This window comes from Pseudophryne corroboree, chromosome 11 (assembly GCF_028390025.1).
Source record: "Pseudophryne corroboree isolate aPseCor3 chromosome 11, aPseCor3.hap2, whole genome shotgun sequence".
Lineage (NCBI taxonomy): Eukaryota > Metazoa > Chordata > Amphibia > Anura > Myobatrachidae > Pseudophryne > Pseudophryne corroboree.
This window is the reverse complement of record NC_086454.1, coordinates 341,995,211-342,009,574: the sequence shown is the minus strand read 5'-3', so window position 1 is coordinate 342,009,574 and position 14,364 is coordinate 341,995,211. Positions and strand designations below refer to the sequence as shown.

At 48.0% G+C, this 14,364-nt stretch overlaps 1 protein-coding gene across 1 annotated transcript in view; it reads right to left on the bottom strand.

Moving 5' to 3' along the window:
- LOC134968788 (cocaine esterase-like) overlaps positions 1-14,364 on the bottom strand; it is a 196,756-nt gene that overhangs the window by 147,321 nt on the left and 35,071 nt on the right. The window contains exon 2 of the mRNA XM_063944272.1: positions 5,949-6,190. Within this exon, the coding sequence (XP_063800342.1) occupies positions 5,949-6,009 (61 nt within the window). The 5' untranslated portion in view covers positions 6,010-6,190. The remainder of the gene's footprint in view (positions 1-5,948; positions 6,191-14,364) is intronic.

Sequence of the window (14,364 nt, the reverse complement as noted above, 5' to 3'; positions counted from 1 at the left end):
TCTGAACTTTAAATAAACTGCTTGCTTATGTGATGAGATGGCCTGGCGTTCAATGCTTTAAACATCACTGTTGAACCTGCCGCTGCCCGGCTATCACACGGGCTTCACCCACTCTGGAATGCCCTCCCACGCACAATAAGATTCCCCTCTAGTCTCCAAACCTTTCAGTGATCCCTGAAAATTCAACTGTTCAGACAAGCTTATCAAATTACAGATACTAATACATTAACAGACTCTAACACTGATACATGAGACTTTCACACTAAAGGTGGAACACAAGGAGAGATCTGACTAGATTGCTTAGAACATAAGCACAGTTCTCTCCGTGTTTATGCCCCACAGTGATAGTGATGCGCGGTCCCACGCGTCGCTATCGCCGGTGTTAGATTATGCCTGCAATCTACAATGTAGCAGGTAACTCAATTCACCACTGGGTTAAGTGATCGCCCCCCACGTCTGCCCCCCTTGCTCAGCACACATCGCGCTGTGCCGAGCAGTCACGGATAGATCGTCCAGCACACATCTCTCCCCGTTATACATTAATAGACATGAGACGCTCATGCCGATACCTTAATAGACAGGAGATTCTCTGAGACATGAGAGCCATGTACACCTGCCCCCTGCCGCCTGACAGTGGTGGTAATTCAGACCTGATCGTAGCAGCAAATTTCTTAGCAATTGGACAAGACCATGTGCATTGCAGGTGGGGCAGATGTAACATGTGCAGAGAGAGTTAGATTTGTGTGGAGTGTGTTCAAACTGAAATCTAAATTGCAGTGTAGAAATAAAGCAGTCAGTATTTACCCTGCACAGAAACAATATAACCCACTCAAATCTAATGGGCCCTACACACTGGCAGATAAAACAGAACGATATGAACGTTCTCGTTCATAAATGAATGAGAACTCGTTCATATCGTTCTGTGTATAGGCACCAATGGTTAACAATGTGCGGCCCCGCGCTCGTTAATCGTTAATGCTCCGTCGCTTATGCATGCCGGCCAATATGGACGAGATTGTCCATATTAGAGTGCAGTGCTATCGAGCCGGGTGGAGTGAATAAATTTCACTCGCCCCCGTCACCGGGTCGCCCGTCAGCCGTATCCGCCGTCGGGATGCTCGGCGACGGATCAATATGTGTGTAGGGCCCATTACTCTTTCTGCACATGTTATATCTGCCCCACCTGCACTGCATATGGGGCCTAATTCAGATCTGATCGTAGCAGCAAGCTTGTTAGCAGTTGGGCAAAACCATGTGCACTGCAGGTGGGGCAGATGTAACATGTGCAGAGAGAGTTAGATTTGGGTGGGTTATATTGTTTCTGTGCAGGGTAAATACTGACAGCTTTATTTTTACACTGCAATTTAGATTTCAGTTTGAGCACACCCCACCCAAATCTAACTCTCTCTGCACATGTTACATTTGCCGCCCCTGCAGCGTACATGGTTTTGCCCAACTGCTAACAAATTTGCTGCTACGATCAGGTCTGAATTACCCCCAGTGAGAGGCGAGTACACCTGCAGCCCCCCGACAGTGAGAGATAAGTTCACCTGCAGCCCCTCGACAGTGAGATGCAAGTTCACCTGCAGCCCCTCGACAGTGAGATGCAAGTTCACCTGCAGCCCCTCGACAGTGAGATGCAAGTTCACCTGCAGCCCCTCGACAGTGAGATGCAAGTTCACCTGCAGCCCCTCGACAGTGAGATGCAAGTTCACCTGCAGCCCCTCGACAGTGAGATGCAAGTTCACCTGCAGCCCCTCGACAGTGAGATGCAAGTTCACCTGCAGCCCCTCGACAGTGAGATGCAAGTTCACCTGCAGCCCCTCGACAGTGAGATGCAAGTTCACCTGCAGCCCCTCGACAGTGAGATGCAAGTTCACCTGCAGCCCCTCGACAGTGAGATGCAAGTTCACCTGCAGCCCCTCGACAGTGAGATGCAAGTTCACCTGCAGCCCCTCGACAGTGAGATGCAAGTTCACCTGCAGCCCCTCGACAGTGAGATGCAAGTTCACCTGCAGCCCCTCGACAGTGAGATGCAAGTTCACCTGCAGCCCCTCGACAGTGAGATGCAAGTTCACCTGCAGCCCCTCGACAGTGAGATGCAAGTTCACCTGCAGCCCCTCGACAGTGAGATGCAAGTTCACCTGCAGCCCCTGACAGTGAGATGCAAGTTCACCTGCAGCCCCTGACAGTGAGATGCAAGTTCACCTGCAGCCCCTGACAGTGAGATGCAAGTTCACCTGCAGCCCCTGACAGTGAGATGCAAGTTCACCTGCAGCCCCTGACAGTGAGATGCAAGTTCACCTGCAGCCCCTGACAGTGAGATGCAAGTTCACCTGCAGCCCCTGACAGTGAGAGGCAAGTTCACCTGCAGCCCCTGACAGTGAGAGGCAAGTTCACCTGCAGCCCCTGACAGTGAGAGGCAAGTTCACCTGCAGCCCCTGACAGTGAGAGGCAAGTTCACCTGCAGCCCCTGACAGTGAGAGGCAAGTTCACCTGCAGCCCCTCGACAGTGAGATGCAAGTTCACCTGCAGCCCCTGACAGTGAGAGGCAAGTTCACCTGCAGCCCCTCGACAGTGAGATGCAAGTTCACCTGCAGCCCCTCGACAGTGAGATGCAAGTTCACCTGCAGCCCCTCGACAGTGAGATGCAAGTTCACCTGCAGCCCCTCGACAGTGAGATGCAAGTTCACCTGCAGCCCCTCGACAGTGAGATGCAAGTTCACCTGCAGCCCCTGACAGTGAGATGCAAGTTCACCTGCAGCCCCTGACAGTGAGATGCAAGTTCACCTGCAGCCCCTGACAGTGAGATGCAAGTTCACCTGCAGCCCCTGACAGTGAGAGGCAAGTTCACCTGCAGCCCCTGACAGTGAGAGGCAAGTTCACCTGCAGCCCCTGACAGTGAGAGGCAAGTTCACCTGCAGCCCCTGACAGTGAGAGGCAAGTTCACCTGCAGCCCCTGACAGTGAGAGGCAAGTTCACCTGCAGCCCCTGACAGTGAGAGGCAAGTTCACCTGCAGCCCCTGACAGTGAGAGGCAAGTTCACCTGCAGCCCCTGACAGTGAGAGGCAAGTTCACCTGCAGCCCCTGACAGTGAGAGGCAAGTTCACCTGCAGCCCCTCGACAGTGAGATGCAAGTTCACCTGCAGCCCCTCGACAGTGAGATGCAAGTTCACCTGCAGCCCCTCGACAGTGAGATGCAAGTTCACCTGCAGCCCCTCGACAGTGAGATGCAAGTTCACCTGCAGCCCCTCGACAGTGAGATGCAAGTTCACCTGCAGCCCCTCGACAGTGAGATGCAAGTTCACCTGCAGCCCCTCGACAGTGAGATGCAAGTTCACCTGCAGCCCCTCGACAGTGAGATGCAAGTTCACCTGCAGCCCCTCGACAGTGAGATGCAAGTTCACCTGCAGCCCCTCGACAGTGAGATGCAAGTTCACCTGCAGCCCCTCGACAGTGAGATGCAAGTTCACCTGCAGCCCCTGACAGTGAGATGCAAGTTCACCTGCAGCCCCTGACAGTGAGAGGCAAGTTCACCTGCAGCCCCTGACAGTGAGAGGCAAGTTCACCTGCAGCCCCTGACAGTGAGAGGCAAGTTCACCTGCAGCCCCTGACAGTGAGAGGCAAGTTCACCTGCAGCCCCTGACAGTGAGAGGCAAGTTCACCTGCAGCCCCTGACAGTGAGAGGCAAGTTCACCTGCAGCCCCTGACAGTGAGAGGCAAGTTCACCTGCAGCCCCTGACAGTGAGAGGCAAGTTCACCTGCAGCCCCTGACAGTGAGAGGCAAGTTCACCTGCAGCCCCTGACAGTGAGAGGCAAGTTCACCTGCAGCCCCTGACAGTGAGAGGCAAGTTCACCTGCAGCCCCTGACAGTGAGAGGTAAGTTCACCTGCAGCCCCTGACAGTGAGAGGTAAGTACACCTGCAGCCCCTGACAGTGAGAGGTAAGTACACCTGCAGCCCCTGACAGTGAGAGGTAAGTACACCTGCAGCCCCTGATAGCGAGAGGTATGAGGAAGGTAATGTGATGTCTCACCTGCAGCCCCTGACAGTGGGAGGTAAGTTCACCTGCAGCCCCTGACAGTGAGAGGTAAGTACACCTGCAGCCCCTGACAGTGAGAGGTAAGTACACCTGCATCCCCTGATAGTGAGAGGTAAGTTCACCTGCATCCCCTGACAGTGAGAGGTAAGTTCACCTGCAGCCCGACAGTGAGAGGTAAGTTCACCTGCAGCCCCTGACAGTGAGAGGCAAGTTCACCTGCAGCCCCTGACAGTGAGAGGTAAGTTCACCTGCAGCCCCTGACAGTGAGAGGTAAGTACACCTGCAGCCCCTGACAGTGAGAGGTAAGTACACCTGCAGCCCCTGACAGTGAGAGGTAAGTACACCTGCAGCCCCTGATAGCGAGAGGTATGAGGAAGGTAATGTGATGTCTCACCTGCAGCCCCTGACAGTGGGAGGTAAGTTCACCTGCAGCCCCTGACAGTGAGAGGTAAGTACACCTGCAGCCCCTGACAGTGAGAGGTAAGTACACCTGCATCCCCTGATAGTGAGAGGTAAGTTCACCTGCATCCCCTGACAGTGAGAGGTAAGTTCACCTGCAGCCCGACAGTGAGAGGTAAGTTCACCTGCAGCCCCTGACAGTGAGAGGTAAGTTCACCTGCAGCCCCTGACAGTGAGAGGTAAGTTCACCTGCAGCCCCTGACAGTGAGAGGTAAGTACACATGCAGCCCCTGACAGTGAGAGGTAAGTACACATGCAGCCCTGACAGTGAGAGGTAAGTTCACCTGCAGCCCCTGACAGCGAGAGGTAAGTTCACCTGCAGCCCCTGACAGCGAGGTAAGTACACATGCAACCCCTGACAGCGAGAGGTAAGTACACATGCAGCCCCTGACAGCGAGAGGTAAGTACACATGCAGTCCCTGACAGTGAGAGGTAAGTACACCTGCAGCCGCTGACAGTGAGAGGTATGAGGAAGGTATTGTGATGTCTCACCTGCAGCCCCTGACAGTGAGAGGTGAGTACACCTGCAGCCCCTGACAGTGAGAGGTGAGTACACCTGCAGCCCCTGACAGTGAGAGGTGAGTACACCTGCAGCCCCTGGCAGTGAGAGGTGAGTACACCTGCAGCCCCTGGCAGTGAGAGGTGAGTACACCTGCAGCCCCTGGCAGTGAGAGGTGAGTACACCTGCAGCCCCTGGCAGTGAGAGGTGAGTACACCTGCAGCCCCTGGCAGTGAGAGGTAAGTACACCTGCAGCCCCTGGCAGTGAGAGGTAAGTACACCTGCAGCCCCTGGCAGTGAGAGGTAAGTACACCTGCAGCCCCTGGCAGTGAGAGGTAAGTACACCTGCAGCCCCTGGCAGTGAGAGGTAAGTACACCTGCAGCCCCTGGCAGTAAGAGGTATGAGGAAGGTAATGTGATGTCTCACCTGCAGCCCCTGACAGTGAGAGGTAAGTACACCAGCAGCCCCTGACAGTGAGAGGTAAGTACACCTGCAGCCCCTGACAGTGAGAGGTAAGTACACCTGCAGCCCCTGGCAGTGAGAGGTAAGTACACCTGCAGCATACTTGCCTACCTGACCCTCTCCATGAGGGAGAAAATGCTCTGTTCCTGGACTTTCCTGGTAATGTATAATTGCCATCACCTGTGGTGAAACACCTTTCTTATCAATTAACTAGCTCACCACAGGTGATGGCAATCATACATTACCAGGAAAGCCCAGGAACAGAGCATTTTCTCCCTCATGGAGAGGGTCAGGTAGGCAAGTATGACCTGCAGCCCCTGACAGTGAGAGGTAAGTACACCTGCAGCCCCTGACAGTGAGAGGTAAGTACACCTGCAGCCCCTGACAGTGAGAGGTAAGTACACCTGCAGCCCCTGACAGTGAGAGGTAAGTACACCTGCAGCCCCTGGCAGTGAGAGGTATGAGGAAGGTAATGTGATGTCTCACCTGCAGCCAGAGCCCCCAGTATGAGGCTGTACAGTATAATTCCTCTCATCAGAGCCCCCATGTCTCAGCAGCGTGCAGCGTTACCAGCAGATCCCCGGAGTGTGAGTGAGAATTGCTGTCTGTGGGCTGGTACTTTGTCCTCAGGGCCCGCCTGTAACATGAATTGTGATTGGCTGCTGCATACCTCCCAATATGTTCTTCTCCTGCACTTCCCTCTTGATTGATGACTGTCATCATCTGTGCTGAAAGACATTTCATATTCATTAACCCAGTGTTTCCCAAACTTTTTCAAATCACAGCGCCCTAGCCTAGAGCATCAGAATTTTTTCCACGGCACCTCCAGGTGCCAAATGCTTCTTATTGAGAAATTTAGAAAGAAATATTAACTGAAGTAAATGGTGTTTATGTGTCATCCATTAGTGATATTGTGTGGGGAGAGACAGGATTTCCTTCTGTTTGTTCACATATTGTAGGATTAGCTGCCACCAGCGCTGGTTTTTCTGTTTACATTGACCATAAATAATTTTAATTGGTCCTGGAACACCAATCCAAGGCACCCCTACAAGTGTCCTGATGCACCCCAGGGAGCCCAGGCAGACAGTTTGGGAATCCCTGCATTAACCTGTGCAAATCAGCTGCCGGCAATCATACATTGGGCCTGATGTATAAACAGTTATTTGCGTTAAAAAATAGATACATTTCACTTTTCTATACTTTTCACTTCTTTTTGTATCGTCTGAATGTATGTAAGTTTTTTTATTTTATTTATCGGGGGTTTTTATAGCTAATTTATACTTTTTAACTTTTTTGTCAAACTTTTCTAACTTCTATTGAAAATGAATGGGAACTTTATGCATCACTGGATTATCGTGAAAATAGACTGTTTCTTTTCATTGCTTTTTTTTACTGGCGAGTTCCACCTCAAAATGTACTTTTTTTTTTACAAAAAGAATCCGATAAAATATCTCCATATAAACATTCTATCTATCTATCTATATCTATATATATATATATATATATATATATACCATACCTCCCAACATGACCCTCTCCAGGAGGGACAGAATGCTCTGTTTCTGGACTTCTCTCTTAATTTATGATTGCCGCCACCTGTGTTGAACAGGTTAATGGATAAGAAAGGTGTTTCAGCACAGGTGAAGACAATCATACATTAAGAGGAAAGTCCAGGAGCAGAGCATTCTGTCCCTCCTGGAGAGGGTCATGTTGGGAGGTATGATATACATATATAGCACAAAGCAGCGGCACTCCAGGGTTTAGTAAAAATACAAAACAATTCGTGTATTGAAAAAACGTCACATCTGGCCAACATTTCAGGGCTCGTAGTCCCTTTATCAAGCCCTTTGTCAAGGCGTGTATGGGCCCCGAAACGTTGGGCAGATGTGATGATTTTTCAATACACGAATTGTTTATATTATTACTAAACCCTGGAGTGCCGCTGCTTTTGTCCTTCTATCCATTACCATTTGCCGCAGAGGACACCTAGGTCTTTGGCTTGTCTGCAAAGAGTGCTGAGCATCCTGCTATACTATATATATATTATATATATATATATACACATACAGGTTGAGTATCCCTTATCCAAAATGCTTGGGACCAGAGGTATTTTGGATATGGGATTTTTCCGTATTTTGGAATAATTGCATACCATAATGAGATATCATGGTGATGGGACCTAAATCTAAGCACAGAATGCATTTATGTTTCCTATACACCTTATACACACAGCCTGAAGGTAATTTTATCCAATATATTTTTTTACTTTGTGCATTAAACAAAGTGTGTCTACATTCACACAATTCATTTATGTTTCATATACACCTTATACACACAGCCTGAAGGTCATTTTATACAATATCTTTAATAACTTTGTGTATTAAACAAAGTTTGTGCACATTGAGCCATCAAAAGACAAAGTTTCACTATCTCACTGTCAGTCAAAAAAGTCCGTATTTCGGAATATTCCGTATTTCGGAATATTTGGATATGGGATACTCAACCTGTATATACACTGCTCAAAAAAATAAAGGGAACACTTAAACAACACAATGTAACTCCAAGTCAATCACACTTCTGTGAAATCAAACTGTCCACTTAGGAAGCAACACTGACTGACAATCAATTTCACATGCTGTTGTGCAAATGGAATAGACAACAGGTGGAAATTATAGGCAATTAGCAAGACACCCCCAATAAAGGAGTTGTTCTGCAGGTGGTGACCACAGACCACTTCTCAGCTCCATGCTTTCTGGCTGACGTTTTGGTCACTTTTGAAAGCTGGCGGTGCTTTCACTCTAGTGGTAGCATGAGACGGAGTCTACAACCCACACAAGTGGCTCAGGTAGAGCAGCTCATCCAGGATGGCACATCAATGCAAGCTGTGGCAAGAAGGTTTGCTGTGTCTGTCAGCGTAGTGTCCAGAGCATGGAGGCGCTACCAGGAGACAGGCCAGTACATCAGGAGACGTGGAGGAGGCCATAGGAGGGCAACAACCCAGCAGCAGGACTGATTTTGTTCAAGAAGGAACAGGAGGAGCACTGCCAGAGCCCTGCAAATGTGCATGTGTCTACTCAAATGATCAGAAACAGACTCCATGAGGGTGGTATGAGGGCCCGACGTCCACAGGTGGGGGTTGCGCTTACAGCCCAACACCGTGCAGGACAGTTGGCATTTGCCAGAGAACACCAAGATTGGCAAATTCACCACTGGCGCCCTGTGCTCTTCACAGATGAAAGCAGGTTCTCACTGAGCACATGTGACAGAAGTGACAGAGTCTGGAGATGCCAAGTAGAACGTTCTGCTGCCTGCAAAATCCTCCAGCATGACCGGTTTGGAAGTGGGTCAGTAATGGTGTGGGGTGGTATTTCTTTGGGGGGCTCTCCATGTGCTCGCCAGAGGTAGCTGACTGCCATTAGATACCGAGATGAGATGCTCAGACCCCTTGTGAGACCATATGCTGGTGCAGTTGGCCCTGGGTTCCTCCTAATGCAAGACAATGCTAGACCTCATGTGGCTGGAGTGTGTCAGCAGTTTCTGCAAGATGAAGGCATTGATGCTATGGACTGGCCCGCCCATTCCCCAGACCTGAATCCAATTGAGCACATCTGGGACATCATGTCTTGCTCCATTCACCAACGCCACATTGCACCACAGACTGTCCAGGAGTTGGTGGATGCTTTAGTCCAGGTATGGGAGGAGATCCCTCAGGAGACCATCCTCCACCTCATCAGGAGCATGCCCAGGCATTGTAGGGAGGTCATACAGGCACGTGGAGGCCACACACACTACTGAGCCTCATTTTTACTTGTTTTACGGACATTTCATCAAAGTTGGATCAGTCTGTAGTTTGTTTTTCCACTTTAATTTTGAGTGTAACTCCAAATCCAGACCTCCATGGGTTAATACATTTGATTTCCATTGATCATTTTTGTGTGATTTTGTTGTCAGCGCATTCAACTATGCAAAACTATGCAAAATGACCTCCAGCAAGCCACAAACGAGCATGCCCAGGCGTTGTAGGGAGGTCCTACAGGCACGGGGAGGCCACACACACTACTGAGCCTCATTTTGACTTTGTTTAGTGACATTACATCAAAGTTGGATCAGCCTGTAGTGTGTTTTTCCACTTTAATTTTGAGTGTAACTCCAAATCCAGACCTCCATGGGTTAATAAATTTGATTTCCATTGATCATTTTTGTGTGATTTTGTTGTCGGCACATTCAACTATGTAAAGAACAAAGTATTTAATAAGAATATAAGAATATTTCATTCATTCAGATCTAGGATGTGTTATTTTAGTGTTCCCTTTATTTTTTTGAGCAGTGTATATAGTGATAAACTGTTTGTAGTTCTGTTGGAAGTATACCGCACACACTACTAAAGACCAGTAGAATTTCATCTTAGTAACATGTTTATAACAGTCATTAGAATAACCAATCGAATTGTCTTTGTAAAAGTTCCTCCCCTTTCAGTTTTCCAATAGGTGTCCCCATAGTAAAGTAGCTATTCTATTCTGCTGTAGGTCAGGTATGTGCTGAACGCCACCATGGAACGCACTGTGCATGTCCGGCTCAGAAGCAGAGCGCGCGCACTTCATTTCATTTGTTCCAAATGCGATAAAACGACCAAAAAGTACAGCGATAATAATCACATTTTTGGGCTTTTATCGCAATCACATTTTCGATTAAAAAAAAAGACACCAATTTTTTTTAAAAGTCATGAAAAACCCACGATAAGTGACAAAAAAATGTTGAAACATCACATTTTTGAAACATAGGCCCCATTAAGAGGAAAGTCCAGAAGTAGATCATTGTGTCCCACCTGGAGAAGGTCCTGTTGGGAGGTATGGACTTGTCACTGGCTGATACACTGTACAGCTTTCATGTCTATATCAGGGTATGTAGATACAAAGCCTTTCTTACATTGGGTGTAGTATGTTAAGCCGGCGTTTGGGCTCCCGGCAGCCAGCATACCAGCGCCGGAATCCCAACCACCAGCATACCGACAGCTGGGCGAGCGCAACTGAGCCCCTTGCTATTTATTCTCCCTCCAGGGGGGTCGTGGACCCCCAAGAGGGAGAAAAGCTGTCGGTATGCCGGCTGTCGGAATTTCTGCGCTGGTATGCTGGTTGTCAGGAGCCTGGGATTTTGACGCATATGTGAAAGCTAAATAAGCGGGTAATTCAGACCTGATGTCTAGGCTGTATTTCCTACTGCGGGCGATCAGGTCTAAACTGCGCAGGCGTATGCACCACAATGTGCAGGTGCGTTGCACAGGTACAGAGCAGATCGCCGCTCAGCGATGGGTTTGTTCAAAGGATGCATTCGCACAGGCGATCGCAAAGAGACTGACAGGAAGAGGGCATTTGTGGGCGGCAACTGACTATTTTCAGGGAGTGGTTGGAAAAACGCAGGCATGTCCAGGTGTTTGCAGGGCGGGTGTCTGACGTAAATTCCGGTCCCGGACAGGCTGAAGTGATCGCAGCGGCTGAGTATGTCCTGGGCTACTCAGAGACTGCGCAAGATCTTATCGCACAGCTCGGCTACACATGCGTTCGCACACTTGCAAAGTGAAAATACATTCCCCTATGGGAAGCGACTATGCGAATGCAGGACTGCAAAAAACCCTAGCGAGGGATCAAGTCTGAATTAGCCCCTAAGTGTAGCTACAGGATCTGCACTTACAGTCTCTCCTGCTGAGTACATGGCCGGGAGATACTGTACAACCCTCATCCAGGGGAAATCTATGTAACAGTTCCGTGATGGGAACCTATTCTGTAATTGTCATATGAGGATAGCGATGTCAGATATCATACTTGCCTACTTTTCATTGGCGTTCCTATAATGGGTGCACCCATATATTAAATACTTACTTCTTCAGAGTCCAGCATTGGACGCTGCCGCCGCATGAAAAGTCTCCTCCAAAATGGCCGCTGTGCATGCACAGTAGTGAATTTTGTCTCCGGAACATGTCGGGCACAATGTATCTGGAAACCTGCGCATGATGCCAGAGACTACTGCACCTTGCAGTGGTTGTGTCCCACCCAGAGTGTGCACAGGGGCCCCTCCTCTGTTAAAACACCCCTGCTACTGCTACAATCAGAGAGATTACAGCAGACTTGCCTACTCTCCCGGAATGGCCGGGAGGCTCCCGAAAATCGGGTGACCCTCCCGGCCCCCCGGAAGCGCAGGCAAGTCTCCCGGTCACAGGGGTCCCCCTCTGCCCGGCCGCCCACTTAGCGAGTAAAGTGGGCGGTCCGGGCAGGCGATGACGCGATTCATGTTGAATCGCGTCATCATAGCCACGCCCCCTGCTGTATAATGCCTGCAATAGCGGCATTACACAGCGGGGGCGGGGCTTACACGGGAGAATCCCGTAGTCACGCCCCCAGCCCGCCTTTGACACGCCCCCGGTCCGCCTACACCACGCCTCCCGCCCACCCCCCTCTGCACTTACAGTGCAGCCGGACCCCCTGCCGCACCGACCTGGCTGCTCTCTCCCGGAGAGAGCAGCCGCAAAGTCGGTAAGTATGGATTACAGTAGGATAGATAAGATGCATTTTAATAAAAGAAAAAAGGTGCCCGACATTAGCATTGAGGCAAGATTTAGAAGGATATATCCGTATCCAAACAAAGGCAGAGGTCACAGTGTTAGTGCTGTGTGCATGTGAGTGGGTTGGTTGTGCAGTAGTGTTCAGAATATGTGTAAGGATCATTATGTGTGTCATTTAAAAATGCATTGAAAACAAACAAAAGGGCCCTACACACTTAAAGATTATCTGTCCAATCTTTCTGGTTGGAACAAAAATCTGGTAATGTATGGGAGCAAATGACAATTGACCATTTGCTCTCAAATACTGGAAAACAGACAAAAATGGTCTTTTAGACAAATTAGTTAAGTTTCTTTCATTAAACCAATTTATCTGAACAACAGTTTTTGTCTATTTTCTGGATTTTGTGAGCAAATGGTTGATTGTCATTTGCTCACAGATGTTGCCAGATTTTCTTTCCAATCAGCCAGATTGGACAGATAATCTTTAAGTGTGTAGGGCCTAAAAGGGATGCTCTGCGCTCTGAAATCACTTTTAGTTAATCAATTAATTATTTAATTAAGTGCAGTCTAGCAGGGTGAATAATTGACTCAATGCAGTTCAATTTAAATAGCAGATACTTTTATCAAAAAATGTATACACAGTTTAAAAAAACAATAGATAGAAACAATTTAAAAAAACAAACAAATGTTGCAACTTCTTATAAGCACACTGAACGGTGATATAATAACTATCTCAGAGATATGTTAATAGAAGCAGTATGCAATACAAGTAAATATTAATTTAAATAAGAACAAAGCTCTCACTGGAATTCATTTGATAATGAACAAACACTGGCGTCCCAGTGTGTCTTTTAATAATGTTGGTCCGCAAAAGGTTATTTGTAGTGTATAGGCCGTAATAATTACCACCGTGCTGGTTCCTGAGGATTATTGCAGGGTCCTGTGTAAATGCACGTGGTAAATATAATATAATGTTGCCACTTTTCAATAAATGTGGAGCAGTCCCGCTGATGTTATTAGGATTGCTGATATAGAAAGCCGTCAGTCATATGCAAGATGTTTAAATGAAGATCCTCACAGCGGAGGACGTAATCCGTATAACTGGCGGTGTTGGTAAATGGCTATGTAGCCGCGGCCAGCCGGCACTGTCTCATCTATCCTCGCGGCGGAGGACCGCGACTGTCTAGTTCACGGAGATGTTTCCCAGAGACAGTTATGTTATATAATTGCAGCAATCTTACCGCACTGTGTAGAACAAGCTGGATATGATCTGACGGTTGTAGTTTGCATAACAGCGGAGTACGGCACTAATAGTGCTGGAGAACAAGTCCGTGCTGTATAGTATTTCATTCAGGAGAACTTTGAATGAGAGAAAGGGGCGTCAACGCGTTTCATCTCCTAGCAACCGGAGACTTCCTCAAGACGAATTAATGCATTTAAAAATGCATTAATAATGTTCAACATATGTGTAAGAGGCACTATGTGTGTCATTATGTGTATAAGGGCATTAATAATGTGCAACATATGTGTAAAGGGGCACTATGTGTGTCATTATGTGTATAAGGGCATTAATAATGTGCGGCATATGTGTAACAGGGTACTACTGTATGTGTGTCATTATGTGTATAGGGGCACTAATAATGTGCAGCAAATGTGTAGGGGGCACTATGTGTGTCATTATGTGTATAAGGGCATTAATAATGTGCGGCATATGTGTAACAGGGTACTACTGTATGTGTGTCATTATGTGTATAGGGGCACTAATAATGTGCAGCAAATGTGTAGGGGGCACTATGTGTGTCATTATGTGTATAAGGGCATTAATAATGTGCGGCATATGTGTAAGGGACATTATGTGTAAAAGGGAATTAATAAAGGTTGTCATAATGGGTAAGACGCATTATGTTTATAAGGACAATGATGTGTCTCATGATGTGTAAGGGGCATTACTGTGTGAAATTATGTGTATAAATGCTTTACTAATGTGTGGCATTATGTGTATAAGGTGCTCTACTATGTGGCGTTGCGTATAGAAAGGACACTACTGTGTGGTGTAACGTATAGAAAGGGCACTACTGTGTGGTCTAATGTGAATAAAGAGCAATATGGTGTGGTGTAACGTTTATAAGGTAAAGTGATTCTACTGGGGGTTGTAATGTGAATTATGGACACTATCGCATGATCAAATGTGAATAAAGTTGCAGTACTGTGTGGCGTAATTTGAATTGGGGGTACTATTGTGTGGCCATGCCCCTTCCCAGCTAGAACACACCCCTTTTTGGGCTGTGCGCAAAATGTGCGAACTGTTCCTATTTAAAATATAGGGGTACAAACACCAAAATAAGG